At 36.4% G+C, this 25,385-nt stretch overlaps 1 protein-coding gene across 33 annotated transcripts in view; it reads right to left on the bottom strand.

Moving 5' to 3' along the window:
- PDE4DIP (phosphodiesterase 4D interacting protein) overlaps nucleotides 1-25,385 on the bottom strand; it is a 233,367-nt gene that overhangs the window by 60,053 nt on the left and 147,929 nt on the right. For all 33 annotated transcript variants that reach the window (XM_012518040.4, XM_023583509.3, XM_023583515.3 and 30 more), the window contains 14 exons: nucleotides 18,922-19,053; nucleotides 18,104-18,223; nucleotides 17,772-17,864; nucleotides 17,438-17,650; nucleotides 15,980-16,138; nucleotides 14,977-15,090; nucleotides 14,641-14,778; nucleotides 13,782-13,961; nucleotides 12,650-12,844; nucleotides 10,220-10,387; nucleotides 9,930-10,011; nucleotides 7,757-7,848; nucleotides 936-1,052; nucleotides 492-629 (listed from right to left, as the gene is read on the bottom strand). In XM_012518040.4, the coding sequence (XP_012373494.2) occupies nucleotides 492-629; nucleotides 936-1,052; nucleotides 7,757-7,848; nucleotides 9,930-10,011; nucleotides 10,220-10,387; nucleotides 12,650-12,844; nucleotides 13,782-13,961; nucleotides 14,641-14,778; nucleotides 14,977-15,090; nucleotides 15,980-16,138; nucleotides 17,438-17,650; nucleotides 17,772-17,864; nucleotides 18,104-18,223; nucleotides 18,922-19,053 (1,941 nt within the window). The remainder of the gene's footprint in view (nucleotides 1-491; nucleotides 630-935; nucleotides 1,053-7,756; nucleotides 7,849-9,929; nucleotides 10,012-10,219; nucleotides 10,388-12,649; nucleotides 12,845-13,781; nucleotides 13,962-14,640; nucleotides 14,779-14,976; nucleotides 15,091-15,979; nucleotides 16,139-17,437; nucleotides 17,651-17,771; nucleotides 17,865-18,103; nucleotides 18,224-18,921; nucleotides 19,054-25,385) is intronic.

Below are 25,385 nucleotides of genomic sequence, written 5' to 3'. Positions count from 1 at the left end.
CTTGAGTAGTAATATCTGCTATCAAGAAGATGTGCTATGATAGTCTATAGCCAGCAGGAATCTGATTAGGTGAACTGGTAGAACTAAAAACCAGATTGGATTGAGAGGAATGGTAAGTGAGAAAGATGATAACAGAGAGAGTGAATATGGGCAAGCAACTCCTTTTGAAAAGTTTGGCATTGAAGATAGGTTAGATGGGATAGCAGCCACAAAGGAATCTGAGGCAGAGGCAGGGATTTTTCCCACTTTTTGTCTCTTTTTTTCAAAAATTGAGATTGGTTTGACCATGGTTAAATTCACGTAGACGAAAAGGATTCAGCTGAAAGAGGGAAGACTTATGTATGAGAGTGAGAGAAAACTGACATTGTGGGTCCAAAAGCAGCTGTACAGATTCTTTATAAAATATCTTCAACTGACCACTTCATAAGTAATGGACATCAACAGCCTTTCCATTTCAGAATAAAAATAAGGTTTGTATCCCAACAATTTACCTGTTGTCTTCGGTTTCCTGAAGTTTCTTGACCCTGTGATTCCACTGAAGCAACTTTTTCGCGAAGAAGTAATACTTCTTGGGTCAGGCGTTCCATAGCTGGAATGTCTTCAGGATCAACCAGTTGCATCTGCAGATCCTGGAAGTTAAAAAATAGGCACAGTAATAAAAATACTATTCAGCAGAAAAGGGAGTGAGCAACTGCTCCTGAACGCTGCTATGCTTTCAAGGGAGATATTGATAAGCCGTATGAACAAAATGACATTTTATTAAATCTTAGCATGATATATCATGATATATCAAAAATAATGTGGTGATATCAAGAGACTCAAGGAAATAAGCACTGGCCAAGGGACTAAATGTATCCAAATACTCTTTGAAGATGTCCTACTGGTCTTCTGAGTGCTAATCATTTCCAGTAGTTTTTTAAAAAGCTTTGAAAGACCTTTATGAGGTCTTCTTTAATCTGTATGTTCCTGGTCAGGGACTCCATATCAGCGGCCTGAACCTGCAGCTCTTCCTCTTGCACAGCCACCATGGACTGTAAAGCAGAAAGTTCCATCTGTGAAAAGAAGAAATGAAATCCTGACGTCAGTGGGCAGAGGAAACAAATGTCACATTTACATTTTAATATTGAGGCAAATGTTTTTCTATATTACTATCACCAGTAATGCAAATGAAGACTAAAACATGAATAGTGCTCTACTGGATCAAAGCAATAAACTATATAGTGTGGTACCATAGGGTGTTTTATGGGAAGCTGTGAAAGTTGTTTTTAGTGACATCCCAAGTTTGAGTTAACACTGTAAAATGTATCAAAAGTGTTCAAGAGTTTATTATGATACTTTAAAAATAACTACTGTTCACCTTTAGCAGATACAATAAGAGATGAAATTTTTCTTTATAGAAGTATTTCAGCTAACAGATAAAGAATGAGGGCAGCAGATTTGGCCCAGTGTAGGGCGTCCATCTACCACATGGGAGGTCTGCGGTTCAAACCCCGGGCCTCCTTGACCCGTGTGGAGCTGGCCCATGCGCAGTGCTGATGCGCACAAGGAGTGCCCTGCCACGCAGGGATGTCCCCCGTGTAGGGGAGCCCCATGCACAAGGAGTGCGCCCCGGAAGGAGAGCTGCCCAGCGCGAAAGAAAGTGCAGCCTGCCCAGGAATGGTGCCGTAACCAGGGAGAACTAACACAACAACATGATGCAACAAAAAGAAACACAGATTCCTGTGCCGTTGACAACAGAAGCAGACAAAGAAGACGCAGCAAATAGACACAGAGAACAGACAACCGGGGTGGGGGGAGGGTAGAGAAATAAATAAATAAATCTTAAAAAAAAAAAAAAGAAATGATAGAATATCTCCTTTTTGCAATCCCTAATGAATAAAAGGATATAATATAGGTTGGATTCCACAGACCCCTATGTCCCTCAGGTGAGAACAACAGACTCCTTACTAAGTCCACACTATACTGTGTATTATATAATAAATATATCACACCCACACCAACACATCCCCACAAGAATCATGTTTTTTTGTTTTTTTTTTTTTTCATTTAAATTCAGCTCTGGCTGCTGCTCACCGAGATAGGAAATTTTAGAGTATAGATTCTCAATGCAATATCTTCAACTGACCACTTTATAAGTAACTGAGATCAACAGCCTTTGCATTTCAGAATAAAAATAAGGTTGGTATCCCTTGAAGATAATGACATTTTCTTTATTAAATCTTAGCAATTATGATATAAGAACCCTTGGTATAAGCATTGAGAATTCACAGATGCAAACATTACATTTCCTGATGCAAGAACATGCCACCATCCAGGAATAAGTCTTATGAAAAGTAAGTACTGTATACTGTAAACTTTTAGTGTTGTATCTTCCATCTCTCATTATCAGGAAACAACCAAATATTTGATTATGAGAAGTTCATTAATGAACATCATAATAACAGTAGCTGCTAACATTTGTTGGATACTTACTATGTACCAAATACTAATATTGAATTCTCTTAATAAACCTTGTAATCTGATTCCTGCCTACTTCACCAATTTCACTACCTGCCAATTTACTTCTCATTTAAAACTCTCTAGGTACACTGGACTTATCTGTTCTAGCAATACCAGACTTTCTCTTTACTGGCAGCTACTATTTCCTCTGTATTAACAATCTTCCCCATATTTTTATTTTCTAAGTCCATTAATGTTTATAGTATCACTGAGTGGGTATGTGATCATTTATAAACACATGAAGCTATCTGATGGTTCTAGGCTACCATAGCATGTTAGGAAGAAATGCTTCCCTAACATTTCCTTCATGTTGAAGAAGCTCAATTAGTATAACTCCTGACCTCTCACTACCCCTTCACTCACTCTCAGCCTCAGGCAGGTTGAGAGAATTATCTTAATGGTATATAAGAGAAGAATAAATCAGGCAATGCTTAACTCAACCCCACACTTCCTTTCCTTGGTAGATGGTTGCCTACAGGAAATTTGTTTTCTCCATTGCTTCTGCAAAGGTAGGATCTTCCCCACCATGGAAGATGGGGTCTGCCATGGCCCAGCGTTGTCTGTGACTGGGTAGGAAAGCCTACCTAATTCTGGGGTTTGGCTAATAGGCACACATGGAGAGCTGACACAGGAAGATGACGCAACAAAGAGAGACACAGATTCCAGGTGCTGCTGACAAGAATATAAGCGGACACAGAAGAACACACAGCAAACGGACACAGAGCAGACAACTGGGGGTGGGGAGGGGCAGGGAAGGGGAGAGAAATTTAAAAAAAAAAAGGGATGCTGTGGAAATTTCTTAAAATTGACTCTTCCTTTCATGAAAGATTTTTCTGTAGCATGTGATGCTGTTTGATAGCATTTTACCCACAGTAGAACTTCTGTCAAATTGGGGACAATCCAATGGGAGAAAATACTTGGAAACCACATATCTGATAAGGGTTTGATTTCCATTATATATATCTTCATATATTTTATATATATATGTATATAATACATATATATCATACAACTCAATAACAAAAGAGCAAACAATCCAATTTAAAAATGGGCAAAAGATTTCAGCAGACATTTCTACAAGAAATAAAAATGGTGATATAGCACATGAAAAAATGTTCACATCACTAGTTATTATGGAAATGCAAACCAAAACAACAATGAGATATCATCTCACATTGACACAGAACGACTATTATTTAAAAAACAGAAAACAAGTGCTGGAGAGGATATGGAGAAATGGGAACACTCCTTCACTGTTGGTGGGATTGTAAAATGGTGCAGCCTCTGTGGAAGACAGTTTGGTGGTTCCACAGAAAGCTAAACATAGAACTGCCATATGATCCAGCAATTTCTCTACTAGGAATACATCCAGAAGAACTTAAAACTGTGACACAAACAGACATTCGCACACTGGTGTTCATAGTGATGTTATTCACAATTGCCAAAAGATGGAAAAACCCAAGTGTCCATCAACCAATGAATGGATAAACAAAATGTGGTATAGACATATGACTGAATACTATGCTGCAGTAAGAAGAAATGAAATTGGGACACATATAACACAGATGAATCTTGAAGACATTATGCTAAGTGAAAGAAACCAGACACAAAAGGACATATATTGCATGGTCTCATTAATATGACCTAAATACAAAGAATAAACATATGGAGTTAAAACCCAGGAGATAAGAGGGAAGGCTGAAAAGGATTACTCATGCTTAACGTATGTATAAGTTTTAATTAACTTGACTATAAAAGCGTGGAAATGGATAGAGTTAATGGTAATAAATTATAGGAAGTAGCAGCTGGTTTATAAATGGGATTGTGGCTGAAAAGGGTAGTTTAGGGATGTAAATGTCACTTGCAAGAAAGCTAGAGAATAATCTAGGGACTGGAGAACACAGTGAACCCAGAGGTGGATGAGAATTGTGGTTGGTGGTACAGATGCAGGAGTGTCTTGTGAGCTAGAGCAGATGTATGTCACTATTGCAGTGTGGTAGGAATGTGAAGCATGTGAAAATTACAATTGGTGTGACCTATGAACTGTGATTAACAACAATATTGTAATATTCTTGCATCAGTGCCAAAGACATACTGTGTTGATAATGGTGTGGTATGGAAAAAGTGTGCCAAATGTACACTATGGACCATAGTTGGTGATAATAGTCTGATGATACTATCTCATAATCTGTTACAAATATTCCACCATGGCATGGGGTGTTGGTGAAGGGGTGTTGTATGGGAATTCTACACACGTGCATGATTGTTTTGTAAATTCACAACCTTTGTAATAAAAATATATTTTAAAAAAATAATAGGATGGGTTGGAAGAGGAAAATACATCAAATATAAAATATGGACTATAGTTAGTAGTAATATTTTGATGATGTTCTTGCATAGTTTGTAACAAATGTTTCACAACAAGGTTTTGGTGCAGGGATGATACATGGGACCCCTGTATGATGTTATGCATGTTTACTTTATAAGTTCACTACTTTTACTATACACTTATTTATGTATGTTCATGTATGAACGATACACTTCAATAAAAAATACATATTTTAAAAAATCAGTGTCAATCCTCTCAAACTCTGCTGTTTTATCAACTAAGTTTATGTCATACTCTAAATCCTTTGTTGTCTTTTCAGCAATATTCAGAGCATCTTCACCAGGTATAGATTCCATTTCAAGAAACCACTTTCTCTGCTCATCCATCAGAAGCAACTCCTCATCTGTTTTAAGATTTATCATGAGATTGCAGCATTTCAGTCACATCTTCAGGCTCCACTTCTAATTCAAATTCTCTTGCTATTTCTACCACATCTGCAGTTACTTCCACCAATGAAGTCTAGAAACCCTCAAAGTCAACCACGAGGGTCAGAATCAACTCCGTCCTAACTCCTGTTATTGTTGATACTTAGACCTCCTCCCCTGAACTACAAATGTTCTCAATGGGACATAGAATAGTGGTGACTCTTTTCCAGAAGGTTTTCAACTTACTTTGCCCAGATCCATCAGAGGAATCACCATCTATGGTAGCGATAGCCTTATGAAATGTATTTCTTAAATAATAAGATTTGAAAGAAGAAATTACTCCTTGATCCATGGGCTGTAGAATGGATCTGTGTTAGCAGGCATGAAAACAAAATTCCTCTCATTGCACATCTCTGTCAGGGCACTGGGGTTACCAGGTACATTGTCAAATGAGCACTAATATTTTGAAAGGAATCTTTTTTTCTGAGCAGATCTTAACAGTTGAATTAAAATATTTAGTAAACCATGTTGTAAATAGATGTGCTATCATCTAGGTGTTTCATTTATAGTGCACAGGCAGAGTAGATGCAGCATAATTCTTTAGGGCTCTAGGATTTCTGGAATGGTAAATGAGCCTTGGTTTCAAGTTAAAGTCACTGGCTGCATCATCCCCTAACAAGAGAATAGTCCTGTCCTTTGAAGCCAGGCACTGACTTCTCTCCAGCTAGGAAAACCTTAACATGGCATCTTCTTTCAGCAGAAGGCTGATTCATCTACTGAATATCTGTGGTTAAGTGTAGCCCCCTTCATCAATTATCTTAGGTAGATCTTCTGGATAACTTGCTGGAGCTTCTATATCAGCACTTGCTGCTTTACCCTGAACTTTTATGTTATGGAGACAGCTCCTTTCTTTAAACCTCAAGAACCAACCTCTGCTAGCTTCAAACTTTTCTTCTGTAGTTTTCTTACCTCTCTCAGCCTTCGTAAAAGTGAAGAGACTTAGAGCCTTGTTCTGGATTTAGCTTTAGCTTAAGGAAATGTTGTGGCTGGTTTGATCTTCTATTCAGATTGTGATGGTTTAAGTTCACAAGTCAGCCTGGCCAGGATATGGTGTCCAGTTGTTTGGTTAAGCAAGCATAGGCCTGATTGTTATCTGTGAGGATATTTTACGGATTTAAATCTTCAGTTAAGTTGACTGCACCTATGGTTGATTACATCTACTATCGCCAAAGGAGACTGCCTTGGACAACTAGAGAAGTCTTATCCGATCAGTTGAAGCCCTTAAAAGAAGGGATGATTTCAGCAATCGGAAGGAAGAATTTCCATCTCTACTTCCACTAGCCAACTTCTCCTGGGGAACTCATTGAAAACCTTCATGAGAGTTCCCAATGTGTGGCCTACACTAGAGAATTTGGGCTTGCCATTCCTCAGAGTCATGTGAGCCAAGTCCTATAATAAATCTTATGTTAGTTACTCAGGAGAACCCTGACTAATGCAGTCATATAACCTGAGGTCGATATTGAGGAGAAATGGGGTAATGAACAGAGAAATTCAGAGGTAAAATAAGAAAATTCTATCACAAATATAAACACAGGTGTTATAGATCTAATTATGTCAAAAAGGTAGAACAAAACTAAGAAGCTATACAGACTAGCTGACTACACTTAATTTAGGAATCAATAACATTGACTGATCTTCTAAAACAGATGCCACACAAACACAAAGGCTTTTAGTATTAGACTACACCAACATTTCTTCTACATCGTATTTGGACATAAAACTGGCCCTTCAGGGAAGGTAGAAGGAGAAGGGATTTTTTATAAGGCCCAAAGGCCTCCTCTAAGAAAACCGATGAAAACTCTATTGCTAGAAATAAAGTATGAAAGTGGGAAAAATTTTCTGCTGCATGACATGACTTCTTTGGCAGTGTTTAGAATTTAAAAATCTGGGTTTAAATCTTAGCTTGGGCATTTTTTTAGTAACATAAGTATTTCTCATCCCCATCTTCTAAAAAAGCCAGTTTTAGCTTCTTCATCTACAAAACAGAGCCAATATCTTTTACTTTGTATATGGGAGCATTAGCACTAATGAATTTTAAATACATACCACGGTATATTGCAATAAACATTATTAATCATACTCAAATTTCTTTTGTTCCATGTTTCTAAAACTAATTTGGTGGATCTTTTATAATTATGAACAGCAACCATACAGCACTTCATTTTTTGACAAATGTTTTACAATTATTTTATTACAGTTAGCAATGGGGGGGGAGCTGAGTTGTCTCAGCACTTAAAAAGTTTTAAAAGTCCCCATTTATAAAAACACGTACATCTTGGTGACTTAATGTATACATAAAGCAACTTTTATTTTTCTCCAAAATGAAAGCAAACATCCCTTGTATTTGGAGCCAGATATTAGAGAACTGTCCTTTTTAAAATATAAACTATTTTGGAAGAAAAGAAACAGGAATTTAGAAATAGGCCTTGATTAGAATACTCACCCGGCTTTCTCTTTCTTTTTTAGCCATGAGTTCAAGTTCTTCTTTGGCATTACTCAGTTCTTTTTCCAGCCCTGCAACTGCATCCAAGTCTTCTACAAATGGACACAGGGTGCAAGTTTTAATTGCAATGAACATGTGACCTCTCCTGTATCATTTCTGAGGAATTTACTCTGAAGGCATAATTTAACAATACCAAAAAATATTTATGCATAAGGCTGTTCTTTGCAGCATTACTAGCACAATATGGCAATTAATCTACATGCCTATGAGGAGACAATTAAAAATTCCACACAATGAAACATGATATACAACTGTAAAAAGAATGAGGAAGACCTTTATGAACTGATATGGAGTAATTTCCAGGATATTCTGTTAAGTAAAACAAATTAGGTGAAAAAGAATATATCTAGTGTGTACATTTTGTATTAGAAAAACAGGGGAAATAAGAGCACATACACACCCCACTTATACACGTAGGAACGATTTTTTTTTTTTTTTTTACAAAAAGAAACACTGGAAGGATAACCCAGAAATAAAATTGGTTACCTACAGGGGGATGAATGGAAACAGGAGATAGAGAAGTAGGGAAGTAGATGGGATTTCTGAAAATACCTTTCCTGTATATTTACGTTTTGAAGCACGTTTATGTTTTACCTTTTAAGGTATACATTTGGCATTATTGGAGGAGAAAAAGTCTAAAATTGAACATTAACAGAATCAAACGAACCTATATAGCAAACAGAACATTTAATCACCCAGATAATAATAATAAATTAATTCAAGTAACTTTTGAACACAGTACTTTATATACCCTCAGGGGATATAATCTAAAGGTAAAAAGAATTACAAAGAAATCTTAAAGTTACTTATAGGTTTATCAATGGTATTCATTTAGTAATTCTGAAATTATTTTTGTGTATTGTAGCATTGAGCAAATGTGTAAATATACTAATATTATGGGTAACCAGGATTCTCCAAGTTGGGAAAAGGGAGATACAAATGTGGAATAAGGGAAATAATCTGTGCTGAACATCCTGAGTGACAATTATACTGTTGTTGCATGAGAGAAAGCCCTTGTTATTAGGAAATACATACTAAATTATTTAGGGATAAAGTGTCATAGTGTAAGTATTTCTCAGAGTCAGAAAGAGACATCTATCTATATGTATGTGTATAGGGAAAGAAAGAATGCAAATTTGGAAAAATGTTAACAACCGGTAAACCTTTAAAAAAAACTGTACATGGATATTCACTGTTCTATTTTTTGTCACTTTCCTATAGATTTGAAATTTTCCAAAATAAAAACCTGGAGGAAAATATTTTTTAAAAAAGGTAAATTAGGAGTAAATTAAACAAATCTAGCATTCTTTACTGTTTAACTGGCATAAAGTTTTCCTACTGGATAATGGCTATTTGCAACATTGCTTTATGGAATTCTATAATACCTGATACTATAGCATAGGCACATATTCTGCATTCTTAATATTAATAAAAAATTTCAAATTAATTTTCCAAGTTCAAAACCTGACTTTCTTATCATAGCAGTAAAAACACTACCTTGTCCATCATAGTTAAGTCTCTACTTCTGAAACTCACTGGGTATTATCTTTCTTTAAGCTGTCTATCCTTAAGCTAGATTCTAACTTTCTGCTCTTTGAAGATCCAGGGTACACAGTTGAGTTTTGCTCTTACCATAGGTTGTCTTTATGGAGTTCAAGGTTTACAACTCAACTCTTTGAAAGGGCTGAGTTGGCAAATAACTCAATGCACATTGTCTATCTCTCCCAACCCTTTAATATAAGTGATTTCAAACTACAATGAGTAATCCCAGTCTGCCTGGAAGATTCCCAGAAGAAGATGTCAGCCCCATGGTTCTTTGTGCAGTTCTGGAAGTACTACCTCCTGCATTTCTGAATCCCTGCAAAGCTATCTGAAATTGGGAGTCAGGATGCAATTTTCTTGCCAAATTGTGAATCCAGAGCAAAGACATCAATCCAACATAAAGTAAGGGCAGTTTTGCCTAGAGTAAACATGACTTCAGCCTTTCAGAGGAATCCAAACTTATTTTTTCCATTAAGGTAGTAAGACAAAAAGAGTCTTGGCCAAACCTATTAACAGAGAGTTGAAAGAAGAAGACAGAAGATTCTGTCAGAAAATGAAATCTGATACTTACCTAAAGTAGACCTGGGTATGCTGGCATCCCCTTTGGCAGTCAGTGAAGAGCTATCACCTCTGGAGGGTATTTGCATTGAGTCCTAAATAATGAAAAAGAGAAGGGATTTAGGAAGACCCAGGAAGAATGATCACAATGGCAGGGATTTAGAATATTCTCACACAACTGGGCATTAAAATTATGAAACTATTGCTTCAAATGTAAATATAGTCTGTATTAAAATTATGAAATTATTGCCCCAAATGTAAACATAGTATGCCTGAATAGCTACACAAGTCTATAGTTCTTACTTGATCAGACTGCTCTCCAAGATGAGGGCTGACAGAGGTAATTTCAGCTGGCTTGTTAGAGATAAGTGCTTGGGACATCATGAAGTCTTTCCCACCTAAATGTTGGCGCATGGCCTGTAATTCTGAATTTCTTTCCATTAGAGCTTGTACCATCTTTTCTGCAGCAGCCTAGTAAGAAGAAATCACATTTAGCCTTTGAAAGATAATCTAGAGAAATAAAACTTACATTCTGGTATTATTTCTTAAAAGCCAACCATTTTTGAAAAGCCAGTGTGGCCCTAAGAAATAGTTTTGTTGCTTCAGTTTACAAGGAAAAGCATAAGTGAGTGAGTAGAAAGCCTCTCAAAGACAGACTTGCAAAAAGCTGAATATGACATATCTATCTCAGATACGAGAATCTGAAATCAGTTCTCCTACTTCTCAATCAGGCTAAGATGTTAATATCTTTCTTTACTCTGGGACAGTACTTCCTTCAGCCTGAAATGCTCTTCACTCAAACATTTGTGTGGTTTGCTCCCTTATTAACTCCACATCTTTGCCAAATGTTACCACATCAGATTGGCCTTCCCTGAATATCCTTTCTAAAACAGCAATCTCTTCTCTACCCCCAATTCTCCTTGCCATGTTCTTAACCATTATCTCTCTCTCCCAAATAGAATATAAGTTTCTTAAGGACAAATACTTCAATATTTTGTTTCCTACTGAATCTTAAGTACCCAGAACAGTACCTGGTACAGAGTAGGCCCTAAATATATATTTATTGGATGAATAATTACTTACAGATAAACATTTTTATCAGACCACATGCTCTAGGGAATTTGAACCTCAAAACCACCAAACTCAGTTCATCCCATTTCAAATCCTACAGTTTTCTAAAACAGAGGACAATAAGGGAAAGAGCTAAAACATTTATATTACCAGTACTGTGTTTCATCAGAAAATCTGGAGATAGTAAATTAATACTAAAATTATCATCAACTGTCCCTGGGGAAAATTACTACCTGTTTTAAATGAGAAGCTGAGTCTTTGTCATAAGTTTTAAAGAGAGTAGCAAAATGGAATTCTCAGTAAGTAAAATTTGGGTTTTTTTGGGGGGGATTTAGACATAAACATTTTGGAGGTATCAGTACATTAACTTGTCCTAATAAATACCCCATAAAAGTTATTATGGAAGAAAATATAATAAATAACCTACAAGAGCTCTTCTTCTGTGCTCTATATCCTTATCCCCTCTATATCCTTATGTTCTTTTTCTAATTGAGCTTTTTCTAGAGTGCTCCTCAGAGTATAGTCCATGGACCAGCATCACCATCACCACAACCCAGAAATGTGTGAGAAACGTGAGTCCCACCTTATACTTTCTAAATCTATTCCTTGGTGAACTTAGGAATCTATCTTTTTCTCCAGTTGATTCTTTTGCATGTTAAATTATGAGGCAGATCTAGAAGACTACAACGATCATTCTTCTTCTTGAGTGAAAATCTTTTGTGATTTCTATAATCTTCTTGGTTCCATTATTTTACTATATACAGTATATAATACTTCTTTCTAAGGTATAATAAAACTAATTTTTCTGTATTACAAAGGAGTTAAAAAGAAAACAAATAAAGAACTGTTAGCATCTTGCCAAAGACTTGAATAACTCACAATAATTTTGTTATGCCTCTTCTAGAAGCAATTTCTAGAGCACATGTCGACATGTTTCTAACAAAATGTGAAATTATTTCAGTAGGCCTGAGAATTCCAAGAGTGCAATATATAAGGTAAGAAAGTATTAAATAATATTATGGTCAAATAATACAAGCTAAGGATAAGAATCTAGCTCCCTCTAAAAACTGACTAGGAGCTAGTCATGGATATGAGGATAAATTATGAATTTACTCCTGAAACACCTGTGCATCATTATCTTGAGATTAATATATCCCATATTACTATGGGATTATTTATTCTCATCAAGACTTTTGAAAAAAAAAAAACACAATCTTTTCTCCTCTTAAAATAACCTAGCTTTTATTAAAGTTACAAGAAAATATGGGAAGTTAAGGTTTTCCAATACCTTGGCTGGATTTTCATATTTTTCATAATATCTCTCAAGTCTTGATATTTCAGAAGCAAAGTCAAAACCCTCAAGAACCCATACTCCTTTCTCTCTAAAGGATCAGAGTATTAGGAAATGAATATATATGTAATGAAGTTAACTGACATATTGTTTAGGCACCCTTCCAAATGCAAAAGTATTCTAAAAATATTCTGTACTTTGATGACTGATGTGAAACAGTAGTATAGTTAATAAACTGCAGGGGAGAAAAACTAACAGAGATGACTATAAAATGATACAAAGGCACAACTGTTACCAAGTTCAAATGCTTCCTATTTTCAGACTATAAATGCATTAAGTGATAATGTTCTGGTCCATGAATTAGCCCTTACTTGGCTCTTCTGCTCCCTGGTGCTCATAGACTGAAGCAGATCCTGAATTTCCATGTCATGTTCCACGGCTTGTTTGTTTCGATCACTTAAAAGGTCCTGTAGCATTCTTTCCTTTCGCTGTAGACGCTGGCATAACTCCTCAGCTATTTCACTCTGCCCTGGTCCGAGTTTGCAGAGCAATGTTGCACTAAGATCCTAACACAAAAGAGACAGTATAAGTTTCTGGACGAAAGAATTCTACTACATATCCAAGGGATCACAAGAATTGATCAGAGAACAAAGGGAACTGATCCCATTGACCTGTAACATTCTTGATAGCAAATATCATTCACTGTTGTATCAAAAGATCAAGCACAGGGTCTAACAAGGTCTGGAACATAGAAAGCTGTAAATACATGTTCTGTGAATGAACACTAACAATAAAGAAAACATACCTATAACGGCAACTTACATGTTTTCTGAAATAGTCCTTTTCCTGTTTGCTTAGGGCGCATAACAACTAATGTTAAACGAGCATAAATGGCCACTTAGATTATTTCATTTATTTTCTCTCCAGTATAACTGTAGATTGAGTACAAAATAAACTGGAAAAAAATAACGCATGCCGTATTTACTATCTTGGTGATGCAGTTCCTATTTCTATATTAAGAGGGAATATGGTGGTTATAACTGCAAAGTCACATGGCCTGGGTTGAATACTGGCTCTGTCACTTATTAGCTTTTTTACTATGGGCAGGTTACTTAACCTCAGAAGTCTGTTTCCTTGTCTGTAATGCAGTGATAAACAGGGTATGCACCCCACAGAGTTGCAAGGATTCAATGAGGTAAAACCCATTAAGCTATTAAAACATTGCCTGGCAGATCATAAGCATCTAAAAAAGGTTAGCTATCAATCATACTGTATATGGATTTTGTAGATCTCATTAATTTTCACATAACTTCTTTGAGAAAAATAACTATCACAACTTTACAGGCATGAGGGAAAAAAGTCCCAGTGAAAGGTAGTGACTTGCCCAGGTACAGAACAGCACTAAAGACTTGGGTCACTGGCCTCCCAGACCTCAAGCATCCTAATCCAAGACTGAGATTACGGAATCACGAATCCAACTGCCTTTAAATTAACTAGTCTTGCCTCCACTTCCTTGTTCCTGTCATGAAGAGATGTCTGTAACTGCTGAACAATACTTTCTTGTTCTTTCTGCCAATGGCTAAATTTGACTTCCATTTCTTCTTTCAGCCACTGGAGGTTCTGGCAAGTAGAAGATAACTGTTCCACTTCCAGGCCTTTGGCCCTCATGAGACTCTCCATACTCTACGGAACAAAGATAACAATCATAACTACATTATCTACATTCCTCTGGATAAATAAGAAATTTGATCCACCTCTAAATTATCTACAAAGAGCAAGTTCAGTATTTTTGCAAAAGGAGAAGACTTAGTTTCTACACTAGTAATGCCATATTAATCTATTTTTTGTTTCTAGAAACTCATCTAGTTTGTAGAGAGATAAGTAGAGTACATGATAAATGAAGTGTTTTGGAGGAAGAGGTAATGCTAAGAGGAAGGGACAGACTTTGAGAAGTGACAGAGGGTTAGCTACACAAACTCTTAAAACATGAATGCAAGAAAAAGTCAACAGTAGATGTGAATAAAATAAGGTGCTGATTTTGACAATACACGAATATATATAGCGTTGAGAAAAACACAATATAATAGTGTTTATATAAGAATATACAGATATTGACAAGGATGAGAAATAAGTCAGAACTATGTAAATAGAATCAATATTCACTGCTTCCCTTAACAAAGTTCATAGCATTAAAAGGAAGGAGAAGTGTTAATCTACAATGAGGGAACCAACTGACCATTATTTTTGTTTTTTTTCTTATAAAGCAAAAACCCTGGTTTTCAGAAAATGACAGGAGTGATGCTTCAAGCTTAGACTACAAGTGGGAGAGGAATACAGAGACAAGGATGGATTTTGTTCGTACTTGCATGATAGCTTCATTGGAAGAGAGGACACCACGCAGTCTCTCTAAATCATGATCTCGCTCTCTCACAGCAAGATGAAGCTGACGCAATTCTTTTTCTTTTTCTTCTAGAGCAGAGAACTTTTCATCTATAGCCCGCTGCAAGGAAAGTAAGGCTTTCCTTCATAAGATTTCCTTCATAAGATTCAATATCCTGATCACTCTTATTCAAGATTCAAAAATATAAAGGAATGAAAACCAACTCCCAAAAACTGCAAATTAAGTTAGACACAAATTTCTATATCACTGTGTGGATAGAATAATCCATAATGTAGTGAAAAAAATTATGATACATACCTCAAGAGCAACGTCTCTATCTTGGATTCGCTGCCGAAGTTTCTCAAGTAACATTTCATTTGCTTCAAGGGTTTTATCTGAGTTATTCTGATATTGCAGGAGCTCCCGAAGTTCCTACAGACCAAAAAATATTTACCTTTATTCACTAATTTATCCAACGTTAACTAAATTGCTATGCTTTGCTAGGTAATTTGTTACTCAGGATAAAAAACAGAAAGTGCTCTACAGTTTAGGAGAGATAAAAGACACGTAAATTGTTAACTATTCTGCAATACAGATATATACCACATACATGTATATAGATATATATGCTGAGATGTGGGTGTTGCGTGGGTTATGTACATGGAGCTAGCTACTAGAGGAATGCAGGTTGCATTGTCTAACTCTGCCTGAAGGTGTCACTAAAGATCTCACAAAAGAATTAACATTTAACCTGAGTCCTAAATGATTAGGAGTTTCCCAAGCAGAGGTAGTAGGAGTTTCTCTGATTACAAATCAGAGAAAACAATGTATGCAAAATATAAGTACATATAAAATAGTACACTCAGTGAAATGTAAGAGATTCAATGTGACTGGAGCTCAGAGGAGGTGGGAAAACTGATTGCTCCCTTCTCAGTGTCCCATTTTTCCCTAAAACTTTCATTCTGTCATCTAAATTATACTGTGGAAGTTTTGGTACAGATGTCTTCACTAGACTCAGAGCAGTGGCCATATCTTCTTTTTGTCTTCCCAACATCTAACATAGTGTTTGACTCATAGAGGGCATAATATAATGATTTGCTGAATACTGATTGCTTAAAATTTTAAGGTCTATATGTATTATTTCATACACTTGTTGGTAAGTATCTGGATTCAGGGATTGTACTTTCTATTTATTTTGAGTCTTCTTGATTCCTACCTCTCAATGTTTTACATGTAGCAGGTACTTAACCTAGGTGGACTAATATCTTGAGATTATATGAGAGAAATTTCAGAGTTCTATTAAGTCATTATATTAACTCACCTGAAGCAACTGCTCTTTGTGACTCAGACTATGGTTTAAGTGCTGAATGTTCTGCTCATGAGTCCGACTCTCACTGAATTTTTCAGCCTCCAGAGTATGAAGTTGTTGGTTCTTATTCTGCAATTCTCCCTGTAGTTGCTGCAAGGCTTTTCGCAATTCCTGAATAAAATATTTTCCCTTTTTTAGCAATCTAAAATGTTCACATGGTCCTTAGAGATAAAGGCCTTAAAATTCTCAAGGAATATAAAAGTAAGTATATAAAGCAGCAGAAAATTCCATTCTTAAAATGGCTATAGAAATACTATACCTGAATCAAATAGTATATGGAGAATTGTGGGAATTGAGGAAGGGGGTAGGAAGTAAATTTTATAGTTCAAAACTTAATTTTGGTTTAATAAAAATAAATTTATATAACTATTAAGTAGGGACTCTGTCCCACTAGAAACCTGGACCCTTTATTTTACAGTAAGCTCAATGACAGAATATTTCTACCATCCTATCATCAAAATTTTCTAGAATTTTGTTAAGAATGAGTTAAGAACTCATAAACATTATCTCTTTTTTCTTAATTTACTCTATGTGATATTTTTCTAATAATAAGATCAGTAATTCTTAAACCACCTGCCACTTAAAATAACCTCACAAATATATATTCACCCTAGGTAAACAAAATTTAGGAAAATGTTTCCTTTAAGTAAATAACAAAAAGTTAAGGATTATTTTCACATACATTGCTCCATCTTCCACACCCTTCACTCCCCATCCCACTCTCATTCCCACACCTTACCCCCTCCTACCAGGATATCTGAAATTTTAATATCTCTAAAGAAAATTGGGAGTTAATATTTAATCTCCAAAATACTAACCAAGGGAGATCTTACAAAAATTACATTTTAAAAATCCTGAGTGTTAAAACACCTAAGAGTTATGACACATAAAAGATACTTTAAATCTTAAAAAAAAGAGAGCGAGAAATTAGATAACCATTTAAGAATTACATATTATATGTTTTTTTAAAAACTTAGTTAATTCTGCATACTATTCCTTTGACCTTGGTTAATATTCCCCTACTTATCTGTGGCTGATTTATATCCATCCTTCAAGAATAACTTCAGCTGTCTTCTCTTTCCAGAAGCTTTCTCTGACTCCCTTCCTCAGACTTTCCTATGTATTGCTGTAGCACTTCCATACATTCCCCTCCTCTATAGTATTTACCATGCTAAAATTCTGTTCATATGGCTGTCTCTCACACTAAATTGTAAGTACATTAAGAGGAAAGAGCCTGTGTTAGTCACTAAATATTTCTAGAACACAGTTCAATACCTGGTATGTGGGCAACAAATGTTGAACTGAATTACTTAAACAAGTGACTCAAGGGTTCAGCATAAACTGTCCTGCTAAAAAGATACTACCAGGGCAAAGTCAGCATTTAGGACTACAAAATAGTTAATGATTTACTTGGTTATGTTTCCATGAAGACTCCTTCTGCTGCTCTCTCTCATGTGCTGCAGCCTCTGCAAATTGCACACATCGTTTGGCATCAGCCAGTTGGCGTTCTTTCTGTCGTACTGCTCTTTGAAGCTTCTGTATTTCAAGCTGGCTGCAGAATAAAGCACTCTGAAGATCAAGGAGAGCCACCTGTTGCTGAGTTGGGGAAGTACCCTCTGAGCTCTGGAAGAGCAGAAATCATAATCACAAGGAGAGAAAACACTGAGCATCTGAGACTAACAAAATCAATAATACACATCCCCAACTGGAAACTCTCCTCCCATCCCACATGACCCTCACATACATGAAGTTGTCCAAGCTGGCTTTGGTGTAGCATTTCTCGAAGTTTTGCCATGGTGTCATTTTGACCTTCAATCACCTGGTACAACTCCTCAGTCTGAAATAGAGAAAGGGAGTAGCAAACATGTTAGTAAATTGAGTATAAATTCTGTTATCTTGCCTGTACAGATTTTAGTAACAGGACCATTCCGAAACAACAATTTAGGCTAAACTACAATTTCTCCGGGCTAATATTTGTTAGTATAACAATACCCATTTCTAAAATATATAGAATACTTGTCTACTCTGAAAGAGAAATAATTTCCTTACAGTTTCTTGATTGCTTATATGTTTTACCTCACTTTCCCTGCTTTTCAGTGTTTCTTGTAGGCTTTGAATTGTATTATCTTGCTTCTGAGAAGACTCCTGAGCAGCCTTTAGTTCACAGCTCATTTCATTCAGTTTCTGTTGAAGAATCTGAATTCAGAAAGGAAAAACAGTTTAAGTCAATTATTTTTTTTAATCTCAAATGCAACCATAAAAGTTCTTCCTCAAATCTAGAGTTTAAGGAATTTCTCGGAATATTACTCTGTCATTTTTTCCCATTTGTAGTAACTACTAAAATCCTAAGGCAATCAACAGGAGAAAGTAGCAGGAGATAATTCCTTCAATATTCAATTCCTCCATTTAATGCACTGTACTTTCTCTACGAAGGCAGCCATACTGGGCACTTGACCACAGGAGTCACCCTGGATCCCTTACAGACCAAGGAGTTTCTTCCCTCTACACAGGACAGGACGGTACACTACAAAGGCCCACCACGCCAGAAGCTCAGCATCCTAAACTGGGGGATTTTCTTATAAAAGACATTAAAATCCATGGGCTATAAAGGGGCGAAACGTTAAGCTAAAATCAAAAGCACAAACCTGTTTCAGTGCCTTACATAGTTAAAGACAGCATTCAAGTTTTAGTGATCTGTGCAGAACAAGCTTAAATCTTGATGAGAACTGAGATGGGAAGAACTACATTTTCAAATCTAATATTCCCTAGCACACCAGGAATGTGCAGCATTAATTTCCCAAGTCCTACTAAGAGAGGTTAAAAAATGCAGACTAGAGCCAGTCATATCCCTCAGGAAAATCTTGTGATCGCCAAGAGTATGTTACTGATTATACCTTGTTAGTGTCCTCTGTTTGCTGGATTTTTCCCTGGAGTTCTGCCAAGTAGGAATCAGATACATAATGTTGAGTTATAGTAGTCTCATCTGAATTCAGCTTTTGCTGTTTGAAAAGCTCTTCACTCATGGGCTAAGAAGAATCAGCAAAACAAGGAAATTGAATAAAATATGGGAAATAATAAATTTTATTTTTATCTTCAACTGTCTTTGGCATCTTTTGCCAGAGGAATGGAAAACCATAGCTGTTAAATGAACTATCACTATGAATTCCTGAAGACAGTCTTATTCTTCATTATGAGTACTGATTTACCTCCAGTACTAACTACTCCTTAGTTCCCCTCCCTACCTTCCCCTACCAGCTCACACAAACACTATAAATTTAGTTAGAAGGAAAAATTCAGAGTTTAAAGAAAAGGGAAAATTAAAGGAGGAAAATGCTATGATGACAAAATATTAGCTTTCTTCTTTTTATCAATCAGGGAATTCAAGGCATAATGATCAAACTTATACCATTCCCTAAGAGATGAAATGTTTTATTTCAATTACCTCTCTTACAACATGCCTGCTCACACAATTGGAAAAACTGGTAAATTTTGAATACGTACTGTATATTAGATAATAATGTTTTACCAATACTAAATTTATAGAATTTGATAATTATACTATAACTATGTAAGAGATCATGTCCTTTTCCTTAGAAATACATGCTGAAGTATTTAGGGTATAGGTATATAACATCCGCAACTAATTATCATATGGTAGGAATAAAAAAATAACATGTCTATAGAGAAAGTGGGAGTGATCAAACAAATGTGGCAAAATATTAACAACTGGTAAATGTAAGTTTGAAATAATTTCAAAATCAGAAGTAAAAAATATTAAAAATTAAATTTAAAAAGTATATGTGCCTATTTAAAGGTATAGTTACAGTATATGCCTATATAAATAATCCACAGTAGTCCAGGAAGGAATACTTTTACAGGAATATCAATTCACCAAAGAGATTCAAGGGGAAAAAATATATATATTTTTATATATATATAAAATATATATATATTTATACATGGGAAGATTAATCAGATTAAGATATACTTATTGAACTCTATATAATATCCCTCATGAGCTAACGGTGGTAAAATAAAACTTTACAAATTCACTGTGTTTTAGTTTCCCAGCTGCTAAAACAAATACTAAATAGTGGGTTGGCTTAACAACAGGAACTTATTGGCTCATGGTTTCAGAGGCTCGGAAGGCCTGCTGCCTCCCAAGGGTTGGTATCTTCTGGCTGGCCAGCAATCTCTGGGGTTCTTCCTTGGCTTTTCTATCATGTGGCAATGCGATGGCAGCGTCTTCTCCTTTCTCTTCTGGGTTCTGTTGACTTCTATCTTCTGGCTGCTCCCCATGGCTTGTCTCTGTAGCCTTCTCTATACAGCCTCCAGTAATAGAATTCTATTCAGTTAGGCCATATCTTAACTGAATTAACCTCATCAAAAGCTCCTGCTTACAATGGATTCATACCCATAGGAATGAATTAAAACTAACATGTTTTTCTGGGGCACACAACTCCAAGTCACCACAGCCCACCTTCTGGACTCCAAAAGACATATTCTTCCCACAAGCAAAATGCATTCCTTCCATCACATCCCCCAAAGCCTTAAGCTATTTTAGAACAATGCTAAGTCCAAAGTCTCATCAAAATCAATTTTGCCCATACTGGGACAAAATTCCACTGTCTGATGGACCCACAAAAGAAACCTAGAAAATAAGCTATTTGCTTCCAATATACAATGGTGGGAAAGGCACACGATAAACATTCCCATTCCAGAAGGGAGAAACTAGAAGAAAAACAGGGTTTAGAGGTCCCAAACAAGTCTGAAACCCAGCAGGGTAAACCCCATTCGATTTCAAGGTCTGAGTTTCATCTGTGGATTGTTTTATCCTCCAGCCTGATGGAGAAGCAGCCCCAACCTTTTCAAGCACTTAACACAGTGGCCATATACTCCCTGAACCCTGGGGTGAAGACTCCACGCTCTCCAAGCATTGGAATACTAGCCAGATTCTCTGTGAACACTGGGGCACAGGCCCCAACATCTCCAAGCCCTGGGATGGCAACCAGACTCTATGCAAATGTCTGGGCACCAGCCCTACAGTCTCCAAGCACTGGGATGGCAGTACTCTCCCTGAACAATGGCTTACAAGCCCCACTCCTTCTAAGCACAGGAGCACACCAGCCCTTTCCACATGCATGGGTGGGCCTGTTCTCTTGGCCCAGGGAGATCTTTATTTATCTGGACCTTTGTTTCCATGGTTCTGTCCTTAAAAATCATTCTTCCTTCAAATCATCCCTTCTCTGTCCGTTTGGTCCTGGCTGACAGTGGTTCTGCTCACACAAATTTTACAAAAATCTTGTCAGCTTTGCATGCAGTTCAAATAGGTCCAAACCATCAAACAGATCCTTCATGGATAACTGCATTTCCCATCCTGACTTCCACTGAAATGGCTGACTGGATCCTCGTTCAACCACACCTTTAGCAAAGGATTGTTCAGTTAAACCCTCACATAGATCCCTCTTCTCTGAGGAGTCACTTCTCAAAAGCACAGGGAAGTCCCTCCCTGTAGAGATGCTTCTGGCCCTAGTCTCAGAGCATACTACCTAGATAGGTTGAGAATTTTCAAAATCATCAAATGCTGGTTCCTTTGTAATGAAGAGTTTAATTCTCAGCTTATCCTTTTTCTCTCATATTTGACTAATAGCTGCAAGAAGTCAAGTGGTACCTTTTACATTTAGCTTGGAAATAGCCTCAGCTAAATATTCAAATTCATCTCTAACAAGTCTTGCCTTCCATCCAACATCAGAACACAATTTCACCAAGTTCTCTGCCACTTTATAACAAGGATTGCCTTTCCTCCAGTTTCCAATACATTTTTCTAAGGTGTCATTCAAAGTAACTTTAAAGTCCATATTTCTACCAACAATCTCTTCAAAGCAATCTAGGCTATTTCTATCAAGGACCTCACACCTTTCCAGCCTCCACCCACTACCCAATTCCAAAACTGTTTCTACATTTTTAGGTATTTGTTATGGCAGAACCCTACTTTCCAAATACCATACAATGAGTTGGCTTAACAACAGTAATTTATTGGCTCAGGGTTTCAGAAGCTAGGCTTTTGCTCTCCTGGGATTGGTATCTTCTGGCTGGCCAACAATCTCTGGGGTTCTTTGGATTTTCCAATACATAGCAAGGCACATGGCAGCGTCTTCTTCCTGTTCCGGGTTCCATTGACTTCCAACTTCTGGCTGCTCCTGGTGGCTTTTCTCTCTGTGGCCTTCCCTATAAGGCCTCCAGTAATTGGATTAAGACCCATCCTGATTCAGGGCCACCTTACCTGAAGTATCCTCATCAAAAAGTCCTATTTACAAAGGGGTTCATATTCACAGGAATGGATTAAAATTAGAATATTTTTCTGGGGTACACAACTCCAAGCCACCATACTATGGCATTAAATCCCATTCCCCCACAACCTCCCCACCCCACCCCCCCACACACTCCAATTAGGAAAAATACAAGTTAAATAGGAAGAGAAAAAAAGGCATCTGTCATTTATTCTTTTTTGCCCTCAAACTTTCAAAATTTTATTACAATCTTTCAGGCAGTGACACTCCAGTCTACCTTAAATCCTTTACTGGAAGCAACTGGAAGGATAAAGATTTCAGGGGGAAAAAAGTATTTTCTATTCCTCCAGTGCTATTTATCGGTTTTTCTAACATCTAATAAGTATTACAAGTAAGGTGTGAGGAATATAATGCTGCGCTCATTTACACCCATCTTGGCGTAAATAATCATGTGAAACCATAAGTTTGCAAATGTAATTTTATTGACCTAAAAACTGGAATATGTTTGTTACTTCTTTATTCTTAATGCTTTATTATTTTACACTTCAGAAAAATCCTTTCAAATAAATCTGAAAAAAAAAATTCCACTGAGTCAGTAACTCACAATTAATTCTTGTTAAGTATCAAATAGTTAAACGAATTACTCTGATGAAAATTTTATGGAGGCTGAAATCAGTACTACTTGATTTGGTTGAGTCAGTGTCAAATCTCTAGAGTATGGGCCACTAAAATAACGTTGTAATGATGATATCATTTTAAATTAAGTCATTTTTAACTCAGAGTTAGGACTGTTTTCCAGTATCAGGAAAGAGAACTGCTTTCAGGACTAAAGTTGCATAATTTAAGGCAGATATTTAGATTCTCTGGATTAACATTTTCCTTGGCATTCTACTGGTTCCCATGTTAGAGACCTCAAATTACTGTAACTTGCTATCCTTTTGTTAATAATGGGAGACAGGAGATAAGAACCATCAACTAGCACAAATTTAAAGGAATTATCTTTGATTAGCATCTAACTCCTATACTTTCCAACAGGCCTGATTCCTATAACATAGCTAAGCTTTGAGTGGGATAAATTTACCATCATCACAAAGGAGCAGACACTGGCATGGAGGCTTGAAGTAAATATCTCCTGCTCGCTGAATTTAGAAGGAAAGGGAAATTGCACATGTGCTAGAGCCCTTGGAATTGCTGTTTACTAAGACCACACACCCCTCCTACCACAACTTTTCTAGTTCAGGACCAGGCAGTAAAAGAAGGAAATTACCAGCTAAAATAAAGCTTCAACCCTTTCTTTAGATGTGTACAGCCTTGGTTTTTCAGGAGTAAATTCTGTAGAAGGCAAATAATCAATTTGCATAGTATCAGAAAATTAGTAAGCAGAACTACACTGTTTCATTTTGTTTTCCTCTAAAATAAGACACAGAAAAAGGTAGACAGAAAAGCAGGGAGGTGTGGAGGGAGAGAAGCAATCCAGAGAAATCCTGATAGTGATATTTAATAGTGCACAAAATGGGGGAAGTGGAGGAAGAAACAAAGAAATCAAGATGACTCTATGGAACAATCTCACTTTTTAAGATACGAGGTTTTCCTCATGTGCAGTAGAATTTACGTAAAGGCACATTTTTTTCTTTTGTGGTTTCTGTTCCTCCCACATTTGTTCAGAGACAAAAATCACTCTGCCTTTGTCCCACTTAGCTCGTTTTGTCATAAAACACTACAACCCTTAAAAGTCAGTCAGATATGCAATAGATCAGGTGTCCAAAATACACATTTTATTACAAACAATTTAAGCCCAATTTATCTATTTCCCCCATGCATTCTTAATTGTTGGGAAAAATGGCATAATAGCCATGATTCTTCAAGCTCAATGGTATACTTCCCTCCTCCTGATGTTTTCTTATTCTACAAACAGTAAAAAATGTAAGCCAGGTGACAGCAGAAAGGTCATTTATTATTGTTTTCAAGCTCTGGTTTTCTAATGTCCAATTCAGTGTACTAGAGGAACTTGACCTAAAAACACAATTAAAACAGTTTAAATGTGCTCATTAGCATGACAGTCTTCCTCACAGAATACCTAAAGAATCCTTAGGTTATAGAAAGATGGCCGTTGGTTGAAAGCAAGTAGCTATTTAAATTGATGCACTTCAGGCAATGTGGTCTAATACACAGAACAAAAAGATATTGCATGAAATTAGGATCTTTGGCTATACCAGGACTAAGCTATTTAAACCATGAGCTTTCTGTATCTTTAAATTGATACTGTATGAGATGATCTTTAAAATCCATCCCAACTCCAAAATTTGATGAAACCAAGCTCCAAAAGACAATATTTAAAATTAAATATGGTGTTTAAAAAAATTTTGTTTTGCCTGTAATTTTTCAAGTGATTACCTTTCTACAATACCTTTCTACAATATTGGCCATATGTATGGGGGGGAGGGGTAGTATTTCCCATCCACTGTCCAGACTACAATATGAAACCACCACATTTAATTTGTGACATCTATGCCTGGTCACAGAAATAGCTATAAAGTCCAAATTTAGCTGTGAGGCTCTACTGAATGAAAAGGAAGCAACAGAAAAGATGTGCACATGCATTAGGCATACTAATACTTAATATTTTATACAAATGAAAACATTTTAAAACTTTTTGATTTTTATATTTTTTCAGAGCACTCATGCTGTTTGATAATTTTGTGAAAATTTAATAACTTTTCTCGCATTTTTTACCTGTATTCTTTTTCTGATACAAATTAGGGGTTTTTTTTCCAAAAAATTTTTCAAGTTACAATCAACAATTTCATTTGTTATCAAGCTCTGCACTTCTGGGATACTGTTGGCCAGAAGCATGGTTTCCAAAACTGCCTTCTAGATTGTCCACCTTTTTAATGGTATCACTGAAGAATTAGTATCAAGTGAAATGTACCAGAATGTTTCAAAGTTAACTGAAACTAGCATTTTTTTACTGCTACAGAAACAAAAAGCATCTGCTAGGTTCCTATATAAAGCTGAGTTTAAAAGACTGGTATGTAAACATTTGGGCACATGAATATCTCAAATTAAGA

This window comes from Dasypus novemcinctus, chromosome 13 (assembly GCF_030445035.2).
Source record: "Dasypus novemcinctus isolate mDasNov1 chromosome 13, mDasNov1.1.hap2, whole genome shotgun sequence".
Classification (NCBI taxonomy): Eukaryota; Metazoa; Chordata; class Mammalia; order Cingulata; family Dasypodidae; genus Dasypus; species Dasypus novemcinctus.
This window is presented reverse-complemented; position numbering and strand designations above follow the sequence as displayed.